The 24,874-nt window shown below is 33.0% G+C and overlaps 2 protein-coding genes and 1 long non-coding RNA gene across 4 annotated transcripts; all 3 read right to left on the reverse strand.

Moving 5' to 3' along the window:
- Positions 1–1,509: 1,509 nt before the first annotated feature.
- Positions 1,510–3,808, reverse strand: LOC109339704 (probable plastid-lipid-associated protein 6, chloroplastic). 2 transcript variants are annotated; one of them, XM_019577194.1, is made up of 5 exons: positions 3,399–3,808; positions 2,580–2,754; positions 2,518–2,546; positions 2,059–2,185; positions 1,510–1,923 (listed from the first exon to the last, which is right to left on the reverse strand). In XM_019577194.1, the coding sequence occupies exons 1-5, from the start codon at positions 3,645–3,647 to the stop codon at positions 1,706–1,708; spliced, it is 798 nt and encodes a 265-aa protein (XP_019432739.1). In that variant the 5' UTR covers positions 3,648–3,808; the 3' UTR covers positions 1,510–1,705. The 2 variants fall into 2 exon arrangements, with proteins under 2 accessions (XP_019432739.1, XP_019432738.1); XM_019577193.1 differs by having other exon boundaries at positions 2,518–2,754; positions 3,399–3,805.
- Positions 3,809–6,961: 3,153 nt separating this feature from the next.
- LOC109339701 (phosphate transporter PHO1-like) lies at positions 6,962–15,933 on the reverse strand. Its single transcript, XM_019577192.1, has 15 exons — positions 15,644–15,933; positions 13,627–13,707; positions 13,191–13,428; positions 12,486–12,819; positions 11,871–11,919; positions 10,920–10,991; positions 10,611–10,740; positions 9,590–9,710; positions 8,991–9,240; positions 8,738–8,842; positions 8,590–8,634; positions 8,333–8,485; positions 7,956–8,234; positions 7,736–7,872; positions 6,962–7,382 (listed from the first exon to the last, which is right to left on the reverse strand). Exons 1-15 carry the CDS (start codon positions 15,881–15,883, stop codon positions 7,298–7,300), a joined length of 2,319 nt encoding a protein of 772 aa, XP_019432737.1. The 5' UTR covers positions 15,884–15,933; the 3' UTR covers positions 6,962–7,297.
- Positions 15,934–16,228: 295 nt separating this feature from the next.
- On the reverse strand, positions 16,229–21,930 carry LOC109339702. Its single transcript, XR_002106699.1, has 3 exons — positions 21,831–21,930; positions 19,640–19,646; positions 16,229–16,239 (listed from the first exon to the last, which is right to left on the reverse strand). It is a non-coding gene; the product is annotated as an uncharacterized LOC109339702 (long non-coding RNA).
- Positions 21,931–24,874: the final 2,944 nt, after the last annotated feature.

A 24,874-nucleotide genomic window follows, 5' to 3' on the forward strand; every position in this document is an offset into this window, starting at 1 on the left:
AATGGGTGTAGAACAAAAGACGAGAACCAACCATCATCATCAGCCAAACACTCACATAATAGAAAATAAAAAATAATGTTGGAGGGTAAGAGAGGTTAGATAAGGAGTAATTCTAGAACAACTAAAAAAGGTTTGAAAGAAAGTTCCTTAACTTATTCTGAATTTTTTTAATCCCATCTTTAGGCTGGAACAAAGATGAAAGGTGTAAAAGGAATCACCCTACAACATGAATCATACTCGTAGTCAACAACCACAATTCAGTTTTAAAGAGAGATTTCAAGGAACAGAAATTCTTACTTGTGATTACCTTTTGTGACTTCAATCCTTTAATTACCACTTTCTTTCTATTTGTCTTTTTTTCTTCCAAATATATGAAGGTATTTTTTCGAGAATTAATGTGATACAATATGTTAGTCTAGTATAAAGTTTCACTACATTTCTAGAATGATCAAAATGTCAAGGATTTGATTCCTGAGAACGACATTTGTTATGAAAGTCAGACCCACACCCCAAAAAAGATTATTTTTTTACCAAAAAATTATGGATAAATTTGATAGTATTAAAAAAGAAGTTCACCATATAACATGAGATTAATTGAAATCACATCATAAAAATTAAATGTAACTAGATTCTACTGCTGCTACTGGATATTTTAGTCTTTGTATTGGTCAAATTATATAAGATTTGTCAATATCATGCAAGTTTAATTTAGGCTAATTTGTTGATTTGTTTTTTACACTTCCATTTTATAACTAGTTATAAATTTTGACGAAATACAGGTAAAAAAAATCGGTGCTTAGTCATTTTGTTTTGTTTTTTATGCTTAATGCCTTAATCAATGAAGACTGAAAAAATAATGAGATGAGAGACATGTTACATTTTTATTACAAACACTACAAACAGTTAAAACTTTATCTAAATTTTGGTTACAAAATAATACACTTTAATTTAATTTCTAAATTTGTAGAAATTATACGTATGTGATAAAAGTGAAGTGTGCTAAATTGGGATGTCCCTATAAGAGATGTACCCAAAGTTTTAGTTTCCACAAAAACATTAAACATAGATAGCCTAGGGAAAATTTGAAGGACAATCAAATGTATTTATAGACCACTATAAAAAAATAGAAGAAAACAGTACAATACAAGGAAAGACACATGTTTCTTGACCAAAAAAGAATGGCAATTTTTTTTAATGAATACAAGGAACTACATAAGCCAATAATTCAAGATGAAAATGATTTAATGCAACATAGACTTGTAAAGGCATCTAAGACGATATTGAAATTTAAGGTGCACTGTGTCCTCTCAATAATGAATTTAAGGGTTTGTTTGTGAGGTGAGTTTTGGAGGGAAAATAAAGATTTGAAAGTCATGAAATATACTGGTGAGATGGCTTCAAAGCCTCTCATTTCCTTTTCTATCCCACCAAAACTCAACTCATCAACATATTATAAGTATCCAAATATGATGATCTATAAGCAATTATTTCACAAGATAAAATGTTACATTTAATCAAAAAGTAACTTATTCCCTTGAAGCTACATTGTGTGGTTTGTTTCCATCAGTATATAAAATATACATGTCACAATATTGAAGAACTAATTGCAAAGACAAGTAAAAAGGAGGAGAAAAAGAGGACACACACTGGCATTGGAAGATTTTCAAGTCCAGCAGAGAAAATGCATAGCTCATACACCAGGAACTCATGCAATCACAAAGATTCGTAGCTCGCCTCGATCTCCTCTTGTGATGCGGGTATCCGAGTCAACATATGTTACTTCAAATTCACCACTTCCTGTAGTATTAGACGGAGGCCTTAGTCCATCTGGAAGTCGAGGTACCTCTAATGGTGGCAACTGTGACAAACTCCCAGTTGTCTTCACAGTGGTTTTGTCAAATACTATTTTGATCTTCGAAGATCCTGTAACGTAAGAAACCAATACACCATAGAAGGTGGTATTAATGCAGTACAATCCTCATATCTGAGAAATAGTAGCAATCATACACGAATTACAATACACGATAAAAAACAAAGAACAAAACATGAAAAACCAACCTATGAGTTCAAATTTGTGAGCTAATGTGGCTGTTGCTTCGAGGGGTGGTAGGGGCCAAGGAGTACCCAATTGAAGCTCCACTATATTATCAAAATCTTTGTTGAAGATGTCAATTCGTTGAAAAACCTATCAGAAAAACAGATCATAAATTTGGAGACAAAAGCACATGGACAGGACTCAAAATACATTATATCTTGTAATAATCTAACATGTAACAACAGCATCTTATAAGTTTCTCAGAATAGCAGACAGTCAAAATAAACAGTAAACACAAGTATTTTATCATTCAAATAACATTCTGGAACTTGGTCAACCACTATGCATCATTTATATTATATCTCGAAGGTTTCCTGGTTTAAAGAGCAAGCAACAACAACAACAACACTAGGTGGACTCGGCGGTTTATCGAGCATGCAATCAAACAAAAATGATATTATTATATATGGTCAGCAACAGACCTGTCCAAGAGTTATAGGAAGGAGTCTTCCTGTAGGAGGTCCAGGACGGCTCCCACCTAGACTACGAGATGAGAATGCACTGCTATATATCAGTTTCCATCTTCCTTGCAATTTATCAATGTCAACTGAGAGATCAACTAGTCCTGCAGCATCTTCAAGTTCCTTAGCCACAGCATCTGCTTTACGTAGATCGTCTTCGTTTGCAGCAAGACCTCTATTTAGCCCAGAAACAATACTCTGCAAGCATAAGAGACAATGTCTATAATCCAACATACAAAAATGAACAACTAAAGCATACTCAACATCATAATTATAAGTTAACGAGTGTTCTAAATCTTTGTGTGGTAATTGCTGAATGTAGTAATGTCCTTATGTTTTAATGACAATCTTACATAAGGAGAGCATTCATAAAGCAATAACAATGATGCTTTATGAATGCTTCATTCACTAGCATGAAGCTATAATCAGAGGTAGATACACATAATATAACTATGTAGTATGTATATCTACTAGCTTCATGCTAATCCTATCACTATCTGCAATCTAATATAAAGCTCACAGAAAATTGTCCTCAACATCTTTGGCATTTTACCATGTATAAGACTAAGAACAAATATTTAAGCAAGAAATCAAATTAATAAATTCCCCTCTTTCACATTTCAACAAGTCACATGATCAGCAAGATAATGGTCTCAGTTACTCATGAAATTCATCATTTACTAATTCAATTTGTCAACAAAAAACAACGAACAAGGTATTTTCAAACAATTAATCATGTCAACAACATGCACAAAACTGAAACAAAAGCCTAATTTTTTTTACCAAACTGCACATCAAAATAAGCAAGTAAGATTCTGTAAAACAAAAAAAGCAGAACCTACCAGGAGATTGAACTTCAAAGTGGAGATAGAATCAGATGTGACCCCCCTTGTGAAGCTTGAAATATTATCAGCCACACCAGCAGCAGATTTAACAACAAGGGTGGGTTTGAAAGAACCCCTGCGTTGAAGGGTACTCTTTGGGTTGAGCACATGAATATTGCAGCATGGAACAAAGCCCTTGGGAAATGAACAACAACAAGAAGAAAACGGTGAAGGGTGAGGAAGAAGGTTGAGGGAAGCCATGGACATGGATTAATTGTCAAAGGGGTGGCTTTGGGAAGTTAAAGTTTGGAACTTGGAATAGATTATTGGAGAAAAAAGCAATTTTTTTGAGTGTGTGAATGTGATTTGCATGTGTTGCAAATAAATAAGCAAAGAGAGAAAGGGACAAAGCAGTTTAAGTTAACAAACGTAGTACACTTTTCTTAGGTCACCGTTTATGTGAATGTGACTCTGTCATGCATATCTGGTTTCTCAAATCCTCTCCACTCCTCTTCAGCTCATAAATTGCACCATTTTCCAAAGTGGACTTTCAACTTGAGATATGCGTTAAAAACAGCACTATTCATTAATTTTAAATATTTATCTTTTTATTTAAGGTATATTAACTTATGGGAGCACAACTTTTATTGGAAAATATAAAATTAATATATATTTAATTATTATTTTATTTTTGAATAATAAAAAATAATGGTATATAAAATAATACACATTTTGAAATAGATGAACTCCCTTTTAAGTTTTCATGAGATATTCACTCTTTTAAGAAATATTTGAAATTTTATTTATAATAAATTAATAAGTAATTCATAAATATAAAAGTAATAAAATAATATTCGAATTTTACTTCGTAATTGTAAAAGTAGGTTGAGAACATCAAACATTTTTTATCCTTCCTTTCTTGGGTTTATTTCTCCAAACAAGGGAGAAGGTATTATGTTATAAAAGTAACTCTATATCTATATATGTTATTTTTTTAATATTATTTAAAAAAACCAACATAAAAATATAAGATTTTAAGTCAGTCAAAAAAAAATGAGAGCAAATACTAAGTATATTTGCCTTCCATTTGAAAAACATAAGTTATTTAATTCAAATATTTACAACTTGATATTTTCTTCACCAATCATATATATATATATATATATTAGAGTAAATTACACTGATACCCCGTGAGTTTTAGTGAAATTACAAAAACCACCCCTCATGTTTTTACACCTATACAAACCCTTGTTTTTTATACTTTCATTATAGTCGGAGACAAGTTCAAGTAATATATAAATCAATGTATCTTTATTATTTTTTGTTACAGAATGTATCAAAAATTCTAAAGAGATATTGTTTAAATCGCTCTTGTAATATATCATAACGAACCAAAAATAATAAAATACATTGATTTGTATATTATTTAGACTTGTGTCCATAATATATAATGTTTTGTTTAACTTAATTGCATTTATCACATTTTTTGTTTAAGATATTACACTTATTTCTCATGCAGGGGTGATTAATGTAATGAAAGTATAAAAAATAGGGGGTTTGTGTAGGTGTAAAAAAATGAGGGGTGGTTCGTGTAATTTCACTAAAACTCAGGGGGTCAATATAATTTACTCTATATATTAAAACTTGATATTAGAGAGACTAACATGATAGCTGATTTTATGACAAAACTTGGATCGCATTATACTGCCGAGTTCAAGACATGTAACATGGTTTTATCTAATTGTCAATATTATCTTGATATGGATTTCAATCCTTTGACTTAGTTTTTTCTTTTTTGTTCTTATGTTTTCTAATGTACCAAAATAAACATAGAGGATCACATTTGTAACAATTTTGATCACAAAAGGAATAATTGAACAAAAGAAACATATTATTTGAATAACCATGTTTTATACACTTTAATATCTCAAACTTAATTTTGGGAGAGAAGCACAATATATTTTCAACTTCAGATTTAATAGGCAGTCAAGTCTTTAACTTTTGTTAAAGTTGTTAGTTGATTTCGGTTTGTTAGTTGTAATATTGTTTTTATTAATCGATTAAGAGTTTAATTAACCGATTAACTAGTTAGTATATAAAAGGTGATTCCCGTATGCCTTGTAATTCAATTCATTCATTTTTAATAATGAGAAATATTAATTCTTTTAAGTTTTCTTTCTTGTTCTCTTTTCTCATATTTCTTGTTTCATTAAAAAGATTTGTCAATATCTCCTACCATTTTAACATGGTACTAGAGCAATAATTATTATTTTGATGGTTTCCACTTATACTCCTCTCTCAAGATTCAACAAAGAATTATCGTTCTTCCATCTTCTTTGTCTCCATCAAGAGCTATGTTATGTTGATCATCAAGAAATGTCACTTTGCCCGAATCTCAAAAATAGAAAGTGATGCAATTGCTATGAATAATGCTCAAAAGCATTGTTGCACAATTGGAGAGATCAACATGCATTATTGCCACCACTAAGAATTTATTTTTTCAGTGTCATCATGGAAGATTGAAAAAGTGCAGCCAAAAGGTTACTAGCACATATGATCCATTAGTGGATGCATCTATAATTTGCAATCTAAGGAGTCCTATACATCATACTTCAACATTGCTTCAAGGTTCAACCAAAGTACTCATAGTGTTGAGTTTTATCCATCTTCTAAAAATTTGGGTTGTTATAACCCAAGATTTTGTATACATTTTACTTTTATGTTTTTTTCTTATTCTTTCATCTATTACCCCCAATCATTTCTCATTTCTTTATTACTCTACTTTCTTTACCTCTCTCTTATTAAATCCAAAACATTATAGTGTGTAATTTTTTCTTCATTAAAGTAATGTATAAGCAAGATTAAGGTCATCTCATTTCTCTCTTTCATCCGTTAGGATTGATTTGCTTCTGTAAAAAAAGATGGTTAAGCGTTAGATGAAATTGCTTCTGTCAAATGGTGGTTAAGTGTCAGTATTGCTTCACGTGATTTCAAGATTGAGAGACGAAGATTCGCTCACCAGAAAGAGGAGGTATTAGAGTACGTGTGGTGTTCATCATAATCATTTCAAGCTTGGAATGCTTGACACATTCCAGCTTGAGGGGATGTTAAAGTTGTTAGTTGATTTCGGTTTATTAGTTGTAATATTGTTTTCATTAATCGATTAAGAGTTTAATTAATCGATTAACTAGTTAGTATATAAAGGGTGATTCCCTTATGCCTTGTAATTCAATTCATTTATTTTCAGTAATGAGAATTATTAATTCTTTAAGTTTTCTTTCTCATTCTCTTTTCTCATATTTCTTGTTTCATCAAAAAGATTTGTCAATGCCTCTTACCATTTTAACAAATTTGTTTATTTATTTATAAATTAAAAAAGTATAAAAAGGCCATACTCTTCAAAAACATAAATGAGTTAAAAATGTCATAAGCAGAACATGTGATGCTAGAACTCATATCTTAGGTGTTATTGAGATTTCATATCTTACATGTTAGAGATTTTTTCATAGAAAGGTCCTAGTCCTTGATGTTAAAGCATTACCTCTAGTCTTCTTCATTACACTTTATAATATATTAAATTTAGACAAGCTTCTACTTGCTTAAACCAGTTTCACAAAGTGATATAGATAACAAACAAAAGGAAAGAAAATGTTGTTATTTTTTTGGACTGATGATATTTATATAGAACAAGAAATCCAAAACTTAAGAGCCAATTTATAGGAAAAATGTGCTTGGAGTGCACTTTTTGCATTACAATTGGGGGCTATTCTCACTTCAATTCAAGTGAGTGTCATACAAATGATGAGGGATCTCATACATTTGAAACATGACTAACTCCCTTTCAGCTAATACCTTCCTCTTTTATGTCAGCTTCTCTGTCTATAGGACATCTTTACATGTATAAGAACATTGCCTCATCAGTCCGAATCATCGCGAAATGGTAATGGAACTGTCTTCACTGCTCGGAAACGGCCAACATTATTTAGATGCTCATTCTCCAACCTGTTCAGAATTGTCATTAGTTCACACAATCTTTTAGAAGCTAAAGGTTTAAAGATGAGTCAGTCTTTAACGTAGTGTATATAGGCATATATTTGGTACACACTTTCCAGGCCTTCACCTAACAGGTTTTGGTTTAAATTTGTAAAAGGACAGCCGTAGATACGATGCTTTCGACTGAGTTCTATATGTATCTAAGAGATCGAATATGGAATTGGTTATTAAGAAAACACTAACAGGTTGTCTTACTTTAGATGTGATAAGCATTTTAAAGTCCGGATTAAACGTTTCAATTAGACAAGGAAATTTTGCGGAAAAAAACTTCATTCAACTCTTATATTTGTGACAAAATGCACCTGTAGAAATTCCAATGCCCTCTTCGAATAACCTCGAGTGAAGCGAACAAAAATTCTAGTAGTCGCGATTGAACATGCCCGACTTTGAAACGCATGACAGTCAGCACCCATGTCACTCTTAGAACAACATTCAAGGCCTGCAATCAAGTATCACTTTCTGATATAAGTAACTTATTCATGGTTGTAATATTCAGATCACAAGGGGAAAAAGAGAACTTACCATAGATGCGAAGTATATGCCTTTATTCTTCAGAATTAGATCATCTCTAAGCCATGGGTTTTGGGAGTTCGGATTAAGAAGTCCCCAATCCTTGATAAAATCCCAGTACAATTGATAAGTTGTGGCCCCCAAAGAAGTGATTATGACTATAGACAACCATAGAGGGTTATCTATCCTGCTATATGTTACTCTCGCCCCCGCTGCTACCATCGCAGAAACATACTTTCCCATGTTAGCTAAATGATTCGCATCACTGTCATCGTACCACCGTCTTAGACACTTGTAAGTACATTCAATAAGCATGTATTAGTTGATGACATAATAGAGACTATACAGTAGTAAAAAAAATTAATTAACAATTAGATTTTGAGGCTTACTTGCAATGCACGCCAGTAATATGGCAAAAATGAGATGATATAAGTTATTTCCATATATAGCCTCCCAGAATAGCAGGTTTCAGGATTGTATGTTTTGATAATCCCAGCTAAAATGTGGCAACTTGTAGTTTCCAAATACCTTAGCAATGGAATCTGTAACCATAACATACAATTTGATGTTAATTATGACCCTTACTCGGAAATATTCGCGGAAAAGGATAAAAATAGAGTGAAGTTATAGTGTATAATAATTTCACCTGGCTAGTTAGTTGGTCAGCCATAAAAAAATCTACTAGCAGAACCTGTATAAATGATGAACTAAATTAAATAATGCATGTTCATTTTTCTATTTGTATGGCATAACAATGTATCCATTTGTTGTAGGAGAAAGTTATGGAAGCTCACCTTATAGAATGGAGAGCAGACTATGTTGCGAATAACGCGGATGAAGCAGTAGCGAGTTGGCCGATAAAAAATGTCAAATGGGCAAATGAGCAGCACTATGAAACACTGAAAATGTAAGTTCATAGTCAGCACAAAGGTCTCACTATCTTTGAGTAGTTTAAAGCTGAATACCAGAAATGATGTTATAATCACAAGTTAAACTAAGCTAGTTTACGATTTTCGTGACTAGAAATGCAATAGTTCTTAGACTAACCAGAAGAAGAACTCCAGGAATAGCATCAATTTGGTTAGGAGAAAACCCTGCAGCTGTTAGAAGCAGGTGTATAACCATTGCTCCAACCACAGTTGTCATTAAGGTTGTGCAAATCAGGAAAGCATCTCTATGTTTGAGTGCTGTGCTTGGTGAGAATTCAAATATGAAGTTGTAATTGATTCTTGCACTCTTCCACATGAATAGGTTGCATCCATACATAAATAAGTGCAGGCTTAACAATGCAAATACACTGCACAAAGTCATTCAAACCATTACTGCACTTATAATATAGCCATTATGTCCCAAATTCTGCAAATTAAATGTTTAGTGAAGAACTTAGAATCTTCTTAATTTAAGTATGTCCAATTTCATGGTTTATAATTACAAATGTGGGTTAGGAAATATAGTACTCTAGCTTTAGTTAAAACTTAGAAGAAGATTTTATCTCATTTTGACTCTTATACTAACTTGGCATAGTAATAATTTCAAGGAGTCTAACAGAGATAAATTAGTAAGCTATGTATATAGTATTTTGGTTACAGAAATTAGATGTGTAAAAAATATTGAAATAGGATTATAGGAACCATGTGAAGTAGTACCTGAAAACAGGGTAGACAATTTTCATAGAAGCTGGCTCTTTAGTAGGGGAGTATACACCACACAAATGGGCCAAGACTGCGTATACACAAAACAAGGATACAAAACAACCTGTAGACAACCCTATAGAAACAGTAACAAATTAGTTAATAAACACAAATTAATTGTATATGTATGAAGAAGAAAAAACTCAGTTACTTTGTCAAAATTTCAACTACCAGGGCTACACAATTCAGCACCTAATGGAGTATGTACATAATATTAAAATTAAATATTAGAAGAAAATAATGAGTAAATACTTATTTTATTGCCTCAAAATTTTCAAACATATTAGTTTGGCCCTAAAAAATAAAAAGGTCCATAAAAATGTATAATATGAGTTGAATTTGTTCTTTTTAATGTCAAAATGGTCTCTATAAAATGTTATAAAACATGTTAAAAATAAATAATTTAATTTAATATTTTAGGGACAATTTTACATTTTTTAATTTTTAAGAAACGAAACTGAACTAGTATGTGTTAAAAATTTTAAGACACCAAAATAGGTATTTAGTCAATAATAAATAAATACCTTTAGTAATTTCAATAAAACAAAAGGTTAGAAATTTGAGTGATCAACATAGTGCGTCCAGATAATGGCCGAATTAGAAATGGGTTCATCTAAGATTGTGAAAGAAGAAAGTTTCTTAAATTATTTAATTAAAAAATAAATAGAAAATTTGGAGCATTGAAAATTTATTTTTACCATGTGTATAATATTATCTATACAATAGTGTTTCTAATAGTGGAGAGGAGGTAGAGTTGTCTAATTAGTGGTCATTGGCCACTAACTAGTAATAAATAGTGTATCAAAAATTATTTGGCTTATGTGATGGAAATGGAATTGGAAAATGCAGTGATCACCACACCTCATTTAGTGCATTACAAGATGAAGTGATGCTGACTTATGCATAAAATATATTACTATTTACTAGTATTGGTGAATCTAAAGTGGTGATATATGGATAGAGAAATAAGCATTACCTACAAGGAAGGTGGTCATATGAGAATCTTTATGTTGTTGGGGTCTTAAAAACTTCATTGCCTTTTTTCTTTCATTGTTCGCAAAGTGCTTTGTGAATATGGATTCCACTTCGTCTATTTGTCTAACAACCTTTAAAATCAATTATAATAATAATAACCACCACTTATTAGAATGCAATATAACCCATTTTCCAAACTAAGAACAAATAAAAAGTACTTAAAAATGTTGAATATAACATGTTTGTTTTTCTTTTTCGTTTCTCTTTCCCAAACTTTAAAAATGAAGGGATTCATTAGAAACTAACATACCTTATCAGAACTAAGGAAATGGGATTTTTTCACTTCTTTTAAATAACTTGCAGAAACTTTTTGGCAAGATACCTGTTCAATGAGATGGCAATATAATTTTGATCACAATATAGGAATTTATGTTAACACCCATGTGAAAAAGATTAGAAATAGAAGCTAGCTTAATTAAAAAAATTAAGAATAAAATATTTGGAATATAAATATGTGATGTGTGACAAGGCAAGTAGAAAACAATTCTGATAGGACTCCAATTAAAACTTATGACCAAATTACGTGTAAGATTCCATCTAAGGTTTTCTTAGGAACATAGATTAGGATGGTAGAGATTTAAACACAAAATACTATGAGAGGTGCATAAATAGTTAGGTTTTGAATCATGGAAATAGTTGTTCAGACTCTCACAACCTTCATGTGAGAGATATAGTTTCAGGTGCAAATTAGTTTGAACTTGGAAGCATGAAGAGCAATGTGACAAAGCACCATTAAAAATTATTGGGAAACTTAACTTCCTTCCTTTTTTTGTATTTTGTCATTTACTCTTTTCAAAATATGATATTGAAAGCAACCTCAAATTGACACCTAAAAGCACTTTTATGAAAATATATAAAAAATGGGGAGGTATATGGTGTTATTGGTAGAGTGAATAATTTAAGGAATGAAGTGAAGGAAGTTGTATATTCGAATCTTATTCATAATAAAATTAAAATATAAAAAATGGAATTATAAGGTAGTTTAATGTTTAGGTTGAAGGATTGAAGTGAAAGATATTAATAGTTCAAGTCTCATCCATAATAAATACTAATTACTAACATTTTTGAGATAAAAAAATATATAACAAAAATGTAACCAAGGAAAGAAAAATAATACCTCACCAAATCCCTCTGTATATTTATACATGTAGAGTGTCAAGACTCGTCAAGAGTACAGAAAAGGAGATATATCAAGACTTACCTTATCAAATTTCTTCAATATCTTTGCAAATGCTACCATATTCAGTGTGCTGCCAAAATGATCGAATGTGATCAATTTTCTTCAACATCTTTGCAAATGCTAATATTCAGTTCCTCTCTTTATTGTTTTTTCATACATTAAACCAAAAAAAACTTAAGATTGCATGTTTAAGTGACTCAATGCCCTTTTATATGAACTAAGAGCTAAGTCGCACTAATATTTTTTATTCTTTGGCATACATTTAATTTTAGAGGGTTTTGCCATAAATGATTCAATTATTATTAGTTGCGGTTGGGCTATATATTACTAGTATAAAATTCTTATATAGGATTTCTTATAAGATTACACAATTGAATTATATAATTTTTTGTTGCTGTATTCCTCCCATGTCATCTATGCATGTGATAGTGTTGTTATGGATTTCTGTCAGCCTTATTAGCATTTAAGAGAAACAACGTAGCAACACTGGGAACTAAAATTAGGACTTTCATACTTTTAATACTATGAAAACCAAATTTACTTTCTTTATGTGGAACAAAACAAAAATCATCATAATTTATAAGAGACTAAAAAACATAATAACAATGAAAAATTAATGTAAAATAAATAATATACCTATAAGTTTTGAGTAGGCCAAGGCCTCTATAAAGCTCCACAAATGCACTTCTAATCATTTTCTCAGCACATTGAATCTTTCTCTTGCGAATGAAATCTCCTGTTGGATTATTCACTAATTCCTCCCACGACATGCTAGTAATAGCTGTAATTTCCCTAGTTGAGGTGGTTTTTGCCACATCTATTCTTTTTGCCATTTTAGGTTTTCCCTTCTTTTTCATTGTCCTTGTTGCTGAATTCACAAAATTTATACCATTTTTCTCTAACATTGTCATTATTTCTTCATCCGCTTGTGAAACTTCTGAATTTGTTTCATCTAAATCTCCAAAAATTTCTACAAATAAATATAATTATGTAGCTCAGTGATATGTGTGGAGGAAATAGAATAATAGTATTGAAATAAACTCGTTTTCACTGTTCTGGAAAGTCATGCATATATTAATTCTCTATGTATCAATATAAGAGTAAATTATATTTAGACTTTAAGTTTTAGTGAAATTATACAAATTATTCTTTTTTTTTATATCTCCACAAACCATCTCTTTTTTACCCCTTGAGTTTTAGTCTTACTTTGTCTCGGAGAAGTGTATCTCATTAGTACAAAGATCTTTTATTGTTATACGGTTGAATTCGTTTTGACTTAACTTTTACTTTTAAGTCCTCAATTAATTTTTACTTATATAAAAAAAGAGAGGTAGCACTGACCTGCAGAGTAGTAGATAGAATTCATGGTGGAAGAACGAGAGAAAACCTCAGTGTTTGATGGCTTTGAAGGAGGATCACTTTTCAGGCGCCGGTCACTGATTATTTGCTTCAAATCATGCAAAAGCTGTAGCTGCTTGTTAAGGCTTTCTCCTCTCTCAACAAACTCATCCTCTTGTCTCTTGTAAAATTGGTTTACCTTGTTTAGTTCTTCATCCAATTTCACAAAAAATACACGCACCTAAACAGTAATACATCACATACCAACTCATTCAATAACAAAAAAAAAAAAATTTTCCATTTAAATCAAGTATATAAATAAGTAGGTTGGCCCAATGGGCAAGGAGTGAGAATAAATGTTGCAGTCTTATCCTTGTGAGCAGAGGTTGATTCTGGTATAAAAATAAGTAGCTAAATAAAAAAATAGTAATTAATGTACCGCATCCTCTTCTGTAAATAACTGTGCAAGTTCTGTTTCATATATTTCTTCTTCGCTGCCCATTCTGGTTTTCTTCCTAACCTGCATTAGAAAAATTCCAAATTTATCTCATTTTTTTATATAAATCTTCCTTCACTGGTCACAAAACTTCCTCTCATATTGTTCATTGGTAGAATATAAGTGTAGACAAAAATATAGTTCGAATCAGAATATACTTTTAAATTCTGGAGTTGTAACTTATAACAAAGTTTTATCTTAATCATTATTGTGTTGCTTGAGTAGTCATGTTTATAGGGATGTGCAGTCAAAGACCAAAAAAAGGAATAAAGTATGTGTGTATTGATAATATAAATATTTATATACAATTAGTACTTTATTCATCATTTATTTGTACTACTTTTATTTAAGAGTCATCAATAATAAAATATGAATGATGACACTATAAAAATTTCTTACATTGTATATATATTTTTTCTGAAAATAATATGACTCTAGGGAAAAAATAAAACTTGTTATAATTAGACAATTAATAAAAAATTTAAAATTATAAATGAGGTGATGTATATATAAGTGTGTTTCTAAAATTAAACACAACACTTTAATTTTTTTTAGCTGAATTTGATGACCTAAGACTAACATTTATTCTAGTGTATTTTTATCAAAAAAAAGAAAGAAAAAACTTATTCTTTTATGGAGATTTCGGGATATATGGGGGATTTATAATCCTGATTTTGGTAACGAGAATATATCTATTTTCTTATAAATAGTGTTATTCCATGTGTCACTGTTGGTATAGTTAAAAAAATATATTAAAATCAAAATTTAATAACTAATTTTTTTTTAATTAATTACAAAATAATAATATATGGAGTGATACACATTTTTGGATAGAAGATATATACACCTTTCTATAATAATGAATGAGTTGTGTTTTGTTTATAACACCCCAGAATCTATTTTTATGATCACGTGTGGATAAATTTGTTGTTTCACGTTTAATTCATGACTCATGCATTGCTAGCAAAGGCCACACCGTTGTGCTTGCGTGACTAAATGAGAAACTTCAGAAAAGAAAGCAGAAAATGCTTTCACAACAAAAGGTCACAAAAATATATGCAAAATTTCTTACTCTATGTTAAGTTTTCCAATTTTTTGTTTTGTCTTTCTATTAACCACTCATTGAAATTACTCCTTTGTTACGCCCACTCACATTAAAATTAAGATAAAAAGATATATACACTAAAAATGTAAGAGTTTTTTATAGTATTAGTATATCATTTATTATTCATTTTCAATTATCGTTGATTTTTCTGAAAAAGTAATCCAAAGGAAAGAGAGGATTACACTGACTGTGTACAAATCTTTATACTGTCAATGCACAAATATTACACCAAAAAATTAATATCAATTTCATTATGTCATAGAGATTGCATTTAGATGGCTGGAACCACATAAAACGGAAAAGAAGGGAATCAACTTTGATGGATTTTATATTACCATTCAACCATCATGACTCATTATTTTAGGCGTATATTTTATATTTTGAGTTTTCCAATTTTTCTAGAACCAAATTAATACATAATTTTTTTTGAATGAACAAATATATTTTTATTCTATTTTTAATCAAACATAAGTGATAGCTAGGATTCATCTTAATGACAATTTAATTCAACAACGCAAACTGTTGTCAGAAAATGATGTCACTTACTTAATACACCAAGTGCTTTTAAACACTAAAAGACGAAAACACAGATAACTACTGAGACAGATTTCTTGACATGCCAGAAACTCATCTGACTTATGAAGTTTTTAGCTTTATTATTTAATTTAATGTCTGTAATTTATTTACTACATTAAAATATTACAGAGCCAAAAAAAAGTAACAATAATTTGAGCATACGATAATTTCTCTATTTTATTGGCATAAAAACACCAAAACATGCATAAAATAGCATAAGCAAGCATGAACTATATATATAGCAGAAAACTATAGACATAATGATCTTAATTAATTTACCTTAATGATATTGAAGTTATCATCATGTGAACCAGAGAAGTTGTTGGTGAATTTGTTGACCAATAAGTGAATGGAATCTAAAATGGAACGACCAAAGTCACCTTCTACAGTATGAGATTGCTTCGGAACTTTTGAGAGCTTGATCGTCTTTATCTGCTTCTTAAGCTGCCAATAATTTACGAAGGCCTCCTTCCATTCTGGTATGAGTTGAGCTTGTAGCTCCTTTGAAAACTTCACCATTTTTTTGGTGAAGGGACAAATGAAAAGAGAAGGGTGTGGTTGTGCAGAAGAAAGGTTATCTATTTGAAGTGAGTGCTTGATCTAGATAGAATCTCATAGAGATTTTATGTATATAAATTTTTACTTGATGTTTGTAACCGTGATTGCAATCACAATATAAATTACGGTTTTAAGAGTTTTTCTGGGTAGTTGTGATCACAATTATAGCAACGATGACACCATACTATCCCAAAATTTTCTGCAGTTGTGGTAATCTCAACATAATTGCATTCACAATGTAAGACACTGAATATATTTAAAGAAAAGAAAAGAGTTGTGGGGAGGATTCAGAGACTAAATTGAAAAGAAAAGAGTTGCTTTTCACATAATATGATTAGGTTGGGAATAACGATGGGGCTCCTTGAACGTCATTTATCTAACCATTTCCTTTTATGCATGACTAATATATTGTTTAAACAAACCATGTGTTTTCCCCCTTAAATTATCCTCCTCCTGATTGGCGAAAGGCCAATTTTCTAAAATATGGTTAAGTGTCTAAGTGCAAACTCCTCCTAAAGCTATATTTGGAGTCTTGTTTAGGAGGAAAATAAAATGGTTTTGAAAAGTATTTAACTTGTTTGGAAGATGAGCGAAAGGAATCAGGATCCTCTCCATTAATGGAGAGATAAATGGTTATTTTTATACATATTTTTAAAGACAAAAATGTAATTTTATGGTAAACATAAGAATAAAAGTGTTACTATATATTACTTTTTATGTGTTATTATGTGACATTGTCTTCTACATTAATGAAAAAGATTCTTACTCGAGCAAAAGAGGGAGGGGAGATTTCAAAAGTTTTATAGAGCCCCCTAAAAATCTTCATATATCCAATTTCATGTTTCTCTACTTTGAGGCTTTTCTAAAGACAAATATATAAAAGTATCAAAATATCTTTAGTAAAATTTTATAATTAGATTCTTGTTTGTTTCTCATTGTTAATTTGGTTTTTAAAGGAAGAGTAAAAAAACATTTTTGCATTATAAATATTTTAGTTTTCCTATTCATATTCCTTTTACTTTCGTCTAAATTTCACACTCTCAAACAAATTGATATTTAACCTCATTTGCCTCCATTTCTCCATCTCTTTATTCATTGATTCCTTCATTTTCTCTCGTAACCCTCAAATATAGTTTAATAAATTTTTTTACATACACTTAAATTTAAGGATCAAACCTAGGATCTCATCATTAACAGACTCAATCATCTTCCACTAGAACCAACATATTATTAATAGACTAGATTTACACTTTTTGAAGGTCATACTCAAATTTGAAATTAGGAATGAAGGTTTTCTAGTAACTCGACCTATTTCTGATTACAAAACCATTTTCAGTTGGACTACAAGTTTAGAAAATTTCAAGTTTGTGAATACCCAATTTTGTCCAGCCCAAAAGTACTTTAAAACGAATTTTTTCCATAAATAATATTTTTGATGCAAATCTCATCAAATCAAATATATTATATATGAATTTGATTAGGTTGCATGAATTGTTAAAAAAATAAAAATTAATTCTTTAAGAGATTCAATTTTTACTCAAATTTGATCAATTGTATAATTAAAGGATTACAATCTCAGAATTTAGAAAATCAAATAAATTCGATATCAAATTAAGTGGGGTTGCACTCTTAAATAATAATCAAGTAAAATTATTTTTTTGGCAACACATAAAATTTAATCTCAACTTGAATTTCAAAAAGAGGTTTAAATGAATTCATTTAATGGAGTTTATTTCAATTCCCCTTACAAAAATTGTCTCCAAAAATAAAAAATAAAGAGATAATGTTGATAGGAATGACACCATAATTATATATATTTAATCTATTTTCGGTTTTTTATTTAAATGAAAATTTAAATATGGTTTTTAAGTGACTTAATTGTCACTTATTATCTAGAATCAATTTAAAGAAAAAATATATACCATGACAATCATCCTTGATTTTCGTTTGTGTTGTAAAAATGAGAAGGAGAATATTTTTATGACACTACAAAATAAAGCAATACTCTTATAAGGGGTTATAAAAAGTTGAACTCCAATTAAGATTTCTTAGTCATTTTTAAGCACTTTGGAGTCAAAATATTATACTCGTAGGGTTAAAATAATTTTAGACTTTATAGGAAAATAGTTTCGGCATTTTGTGTAAAACAAATAACATTTTTAAATGATTCAAAATAAGAAATATGTATATTCAAATTTGTAAGAGAAATTCGAATTTTGAATTATGTGCCATAAATCAGATTTTTAATATGAATTTAAATGTGATTCTATTCTTCCTTAACTTCCTCTATTCCATAAATTAGAATATTGCACATGTGCTCATTAGAAAATGCTATAAATAGCAAGGTTCTTCACACATCAAAGGAAAAAAAAAACAAAAAAAAGCAGCAAATAAGAACATCAAGAAGATCATTCAAAAGATGGTAGTAACCTATAAGGACTGACATGAAATGTTACCTTTCGCCCTGCATGGGTATTGCACTTCAGTTCGCACCTCCACAGGGGCAACACCATACTCATTGGTGTATGGGATGGAGGCAGTCCTCCCCGTCGAAGTGGAGATCCCTTCCCTCCGGATTATGGCAGAATCAAGGTTAGAAGAATCAGAGTGGGTTCAGGCCCGGTACGATCAGCTGGATATGATATATAGTAAGAGCTTAGCTGCAATATGCCACAATCAGTTATACCAAAAACGACTTATGAGAGCATTTGCAAAAAAGGTTCGTCCATGTTACTTTTAAGAAGCAGACCTGGTTCTTAAGAAGATACTCTCAGTCCAAAAGGACCATAGAGGGAAATGAACTCCAAACTATGAATGACCATTCGTTGTAAAGAAGGCATTCTCAAGAGGGGCACTAATACTAATTAATATGGATGAAAATGACCTACCCCTGTCAGTAAATTCCGATGTTGTGAAGAAATACTATGCTTAGGAGACCTTTCCACACACAAAAAAAGACAAGAAAAAACAGAAAAGAAATGAAAAAAGCAAAAAGAAGAGTATTGGTGTGTTGATGACACATATCCTCGCATACCTTTGCATTTTAAGGAGAATGATGTAGCAAATAAATCCATATGGTATAAATTCTTAGACATTTCTTTATAAGGACACAAGGCCTCCTCGTTATTATCCAAACATTATTGAAGATACCCCTAGTCACCCCATTTGAGCCAAACAATAAAGAGAGGAGTTTTTTTCTAAAGAACTACGTAGTCTTGATTCCCATAAAGGGGATACGTAGGACCAAGATCACTCTTGTCACACATAATATTAAAATAAAGTTTTTTGATAATAATATAATAATAACACAATTAATAATCCATGCAATATAATAGGGTACCATTCAAACGAGCAACTAGGGTGCTAATACCTTCCCTAGTGTGTAATCGACTCCCGAACCTAGATATCAAAGTCCAAGGCCCAATGTGATTGAGCCAAAAGATTTTTCTACATTTTTGACTGAAAAAAATATAGTGGTGACTCTAATGAGGTCTTGCAGCCGAAAATCAGGGCGCGACAGTTGATGACTCTACTCAGGACTTTTTTTAGTGAGTTAGGCCCGTAAATATTAAATGCATGGTTTTTTTTATTATTTTGTTTATATTATTGTATTGTATGTCATTAATATCTTCTACCATACATCATCACATTGGGGTAAGTACATGCTCTATACCCGAGCATTAAGTTAGGAGGAACATCCGCCTTATTAGTGAGGACTTTGGGCCTCACTTACATTGGCATGATGAACCACCCAGGTTTTTACCAAATATCATGGACCTTGTTGGTGTAGACTTCGGGTCTCACTTGTAATCCCTGGGGTATTTGGATGCAATCTGGGGCCCTTAGAAGCAATCCATATTACATAACTCTAAAACCTATTAATGTACACCATAGCTGCGATAATAAATGCTTACATGCATGCATGCATACATTCATATGTATAAATTGACTTGTACAATTTTTGGTGACATTTTACTCAAAAACAAATTTTTTTCAGATTTTATTAAAAGAGAGAATTCATTGTATAGCAAGACCCGAATACCATGGATCCAATATATAGCAATTTTGGGACCCCTAAAAGGGGGACAAAGGTAGAGGTACAAGTGAATGATATAAATTTCCTCATTGACTGCATTCAAAGAATTCCTAAAGAAGAGTAAGAACGGTTCACCAAGACCTATGGACGACTCATTGATCTACTCAAAGTCAACATCGAGCCCGATACACTACGAGCTATGGAAATCATGATTCAATATTGGAACCTAGATCTGAGGATTTTTGAATTTCCAAATCTTAATGCTTCTCCAACACTTGAGGAATATGAGATTTTGTTGGATGTTCCCGTGCGGGACCGATCAAAGGTATACTTATTCAGTGGAGATCATAAGCTGAGGGAAGAATATATTGAAGAAATGATAGGGGCACGCCCAGGGGTTCAAAATATTATAAAGCAGGGAGAGTATGAAGGGTTGAAGTGGAGTTGCCTTAGGAAACATATAATCAAAATGGAAGAGCAAAAGGATTGGAAATCCTTCGGATCATCCTTTACACTAGCTATCTATGGTCTGGTCTTGTTTCCCTTTGTTGCTGATATGATTGACCGTGAAGCCCTTGATGTTTTCTATAATGTGAAGAGGTTTTCGATTAACCCGACACCTGTAGTACTGGCTGAGACTCTCCTACAGTTCTACAGAGGCCATCAGAAAGCCAATAAAAGAGTAAAGATAAGGTTTTGGGTACAATTGTTGTATATGTGGATGATAACTCGGTTCAGACATCATCAGTTTCCTTTGGGCTCTCGCTATCCACTCAAAAGATTCGTCAACACAAATGTCAAACCTGTCACGTTATCTGAATGGTCCAACCTCTTCGAAGAAATCAGCCCAAGAAACTTTGGAGTGAAGTGCTGCTTGTATGATCGGCATGAAGAAGTCATGTATGCTTGTGGGGAGTACCAAAATCTCGTTCTAATGGGTCCCAAGGGATGCATCACCTACACTCCTGCCTTGGTGTTGGTCAACTGAAATGGGGGATGAGTCCCGTAATTCCTCAACAACTTCAGTGGTTTGTCTTCCTATATAAGGATAAAAATACTTCCAAAGAACTCCTCGATGATGTAAGGAGAGCTCTACATAATATTCGCTTCAATGGCAAAAAAGAATTAGGAGAACATCAAGCCTTCTACACAGAAGAATATAATTTATGGAGAAAGGGTAGAATGGCAAATAAAACCAACATCCAAGTTATCATGCCTAAAGAAAAGGAGGGGCCATCCCAAACTGAAAGGAATCTTCGGCGAAGAATCAAAGTCCTGGAGGGCAAACTAGAAGAATCGAGGAATATAATTGAGAAGGAGGGTTTTCGCCAAGAGAAGCTCAATAAACTGAACTCGAATTTAAAGGAGGAAGTGGCAAGTCTCAAATCCGATTATGCAGACTTGTGCGCCTCTGTTGGCAAGGGCCGACTAACTAGAGAAGAAAGAGAAGTCATGTATCTTAAAGCACAACTAGATGCTCGTGATCGCATCATCTTCAACCTAAGGAATGAGAAGAAAGAAAGTGACCGGACTCTAGAGGAAGTCAAGGTTGAGTCAGAGTAAGGTAGGGTTAGTGTTGCTAAGGCTTGGGCAACAGTAGATGAATGTCAGAACTCTATTGAACATGGTCTTCGCAGAGAGAACCAATATCGGGCTAGAATGGATAACCAAGAGAGAGTACATCGTCTTGCCTTGGAAGAGATGATTGGGGAAAGAAACCAACTCTTAAACCAACTCTTAAACCAACTCAGAAATCTCGAACATTCCTATAATCAACTAGCAAAGGATAGGGAGATGTGGTCAGACAATTGGAGGCAAGCATTAGATGAATGCAATAAAGACAAAGAGCTATGGGAGAGAAGATGTTTAGACATCATAGATGGAATTGGGGAATTCGCAGACGAGTGGTTGGTGACCTACGAAGCTGCAAGGCAAGAAGCCAACATGTACCCAGAAACTGGGATGCTTCCAGAAATGAAGGTTTTCTTTAATAGTTGCACCCTAGTCGCTCGAAGGATCAAGAAGTGGAGGAAGAGTACCGAAGAGTTGTAGGGAATTGTAGCTTGGAATAAAAAGGAAGTTTTAGTTTGATCAATTGAAATAAAAAGGAGGAAATTGACTCATTTGATTCCCCTTTATCCATTTGAAATTCACTAATCAATAAAATCATTTCCCTTAACCTTTGTCCCAATTCAAAAAGCAAAAAAAAGGAGAATATAAAATAAAATAAAAGGCGAAAAAACAAAGTACAAAAACAAAGAAAAAGGTACAACATTGCTATCCAAGATGCAACCACGGAATGAAACAAAGTCTTTTTTTATGAAAATTGTCATCAACCACATGCGAACCCATGGACTGCGCTCCATGACCTTCAAACGCGGGCTTCGTCATCCTTGCTATACAAGTGAATACTCTCTAACACTTTTTTTATCTTATTAAATTATGTTTTTAATTAAATGCATTTAAATAAAACAGTCATTGCTCCTAAACATCCATACAACACGAGGCTACAGTCCAAGTCAATGTTAGACTCCGATTCAAGCAGTCATGAGAGCAGGTCAGAGCTAGCTGAAATCAAGGAGCAAATGAAGGAAATGATGAAGCTTATTCAGGGCCCATAGAAGGCTCGGAACTCAGATGAGAATACCTCTGCCGCCACCGTCAAACAACCTAGTGGTCAGCGCCCAGCTCCCGAGTCAGCGCCAAAAGCCAATCCTAACACAACTGCTGAAGCCAGTCAACGCCGGGAAACGACCATGAAATGGCCCATGTACGAAATGCCACCTAACTATAATCCTCTCTACGAGGATGTGCATAGAGAAGCTCCTCGTCATGAACAACATGGAGACGTCATTGAGGAGGATGAGGACCCTACACATGGTCTCCCATCGGGAAATGCAAAAAATAAGATGGTCCATCTTAGCTATATTCAGGAAGCCTCCAAAGACTCTGCCCAAGGCCCATTTTACCAGAATTATTCTCAGGCTCAAGATAAAGAGGAGATGGAGAGGATAAAGGAAAAATTGAGAGCAATTGAGGGAGCAAGCTACCCAGACTTAAAAAATGCCTTTGAAATGTGCTTGGTTCTGGATGTGGTGCTTCCACCCAAGTTTAAGATACCAGAGTTTGAAAAATGCAGTGGGACTACATGCCCCAAAAGCCACCTGCACATGTACGTAAGGAAGATGTCGACATACCATGGGAATGATAAGCTCCTAATACATTGCTTTCAAGATAGCTTGATAGGCATGGCTATGAGTTGGTATATTCGTTTGGAGAAGGCACAAATCAGGACCTTTGCAGACTTATCTAACACATTTGTCAAGCAGTACAAGTACGATGAAGATGCAGCACCCGATAGGTCTCAACTACAGTTATGTCTAAAAAGCCATCAGAAAACTTGCGGGAGTGTGTCCATCGATGGAGAGGTTTAGCTTCTCAAGTACTTCCCCGTCTAGAGGAAGAAGAACAACTATCAATTTTCATGGACACCCTACAGAGCCTATACTATGAACTCCTCATGGGAAATATAGCAACTAACTTCAATGCTCTAATCAAGGTTGGGGAAAAGTTGGAAGGAGGACTGAGGAGTGGGAAGATTGTCAAAGGAAATACGGGCTCAGGGAATAAGCCCAACTTTTTAAAGAAGAAAGAAGGTGAAACAAATTTTGTGGTCGCCGAGCCCAAGAAATACCCAACCCGAAACACTTGAAATAACCACCATGAGCCCTCTCGGTTCATGCAAACCCAAAACCCAAACACATACACTCAACCAAATCAAAACGTTTATGTTTACACCCCGCCAAATGCTAACACATATATGCCATACCACCCAAACACCAACCAATATCCATCCCAACATAACAACACTCCTCATACAAGCCATAACACGTTCCACCACAATCCTAATGAAAAGAAAACTCCACAATTCGACCCCATCCCTGTTACCTATGCGGAGATCTTCGCTTATCTTATGGCAGGGGGATTCTTAACCCTGATAGTAGGAAAGATTCCAGATTCACCAGGACCTTGGTTCAACCCAAATGTTACATGTGTATATCACTCCAGGATCGTCAGTCACTCCATTGAACATTATCGAGCTCTCAAGTATAAGGTTCAACAACTAATAAACACAGAACAACTAGTGTTTGAGGAAAATACACCAGAGGTGGACCGGAACCCATTGCCCAATCATGGCAGCCAAGGTGTTAATGCTGTAGAAGGAGTATAATATGGTTTGTATATTTGGGAAGTTCATGAGATAAAGACTCCGATGACGGTTATTTACCAGGAGATGTACAGACATGGGATGGTGGAAAAATTGAGGGAAGATGATGATCCTGATAGTTGCGAGATGCACGGTCCAGAAGGACACATACTAGAGGACTGTCCCGAGTTTAAGTTGTTGTTGCAAAAGATGTTGGACATGAGGTTAATCACTATAGAGAGAGGCCCCAAGTTCCAAAGTGTCAATGCTATTACACAAGGCAAAGGGGAGGGGAGCCCAACTTGGAGACCATCAATGACCCGCTTCATGCCTGTATTTAACATTTCGGATAGTACGTCGTTGCCCTCACCACGATGGGTACCAATCCTAAGAGTCATGAAGCCCGTAACGAAGGCAAAGCCTCAACCCTTCCCCTACAATTCAGACAAGGCAGTGTCGTGGATATATAGTGAGAACACTACCGAGAAATCAGAGCAACCCCCTTATGTCACTAATGTAGCCGGAGTTAGCAGAGTAACTAGAAGTGGACGTGTTTACGTTGCCCCAGATATAGAAAAAAGCCCGATCAACACCAGCAAAGGAAAGCTAAGATGATCGTTCCCACGGAAGAAGAAGCGGAAGCAGATTTGGAGGAATTGTGCATGCCTCAGGATAAGAGTGGAGTATCTAATGAGGAAGCTTGTGAATT

The sequence above is a fragment of the Lupinus angustifolius genome, unplaced genomic scaffold (genome assembly GCF_001865875.1).
Source record: "Lupinus angustifolius cultivar Tanjil unplaced genomic scaffold, LupAngTanjil_v1.0 Scaffold_90_15, whole genome shotgun sequence".
NCBI lineage: Eukaryota > Viridiplantae > Streptophyta > Magnoliopsida > Fabales > Fabaceae > Lupinus > Lupinus angustifolius.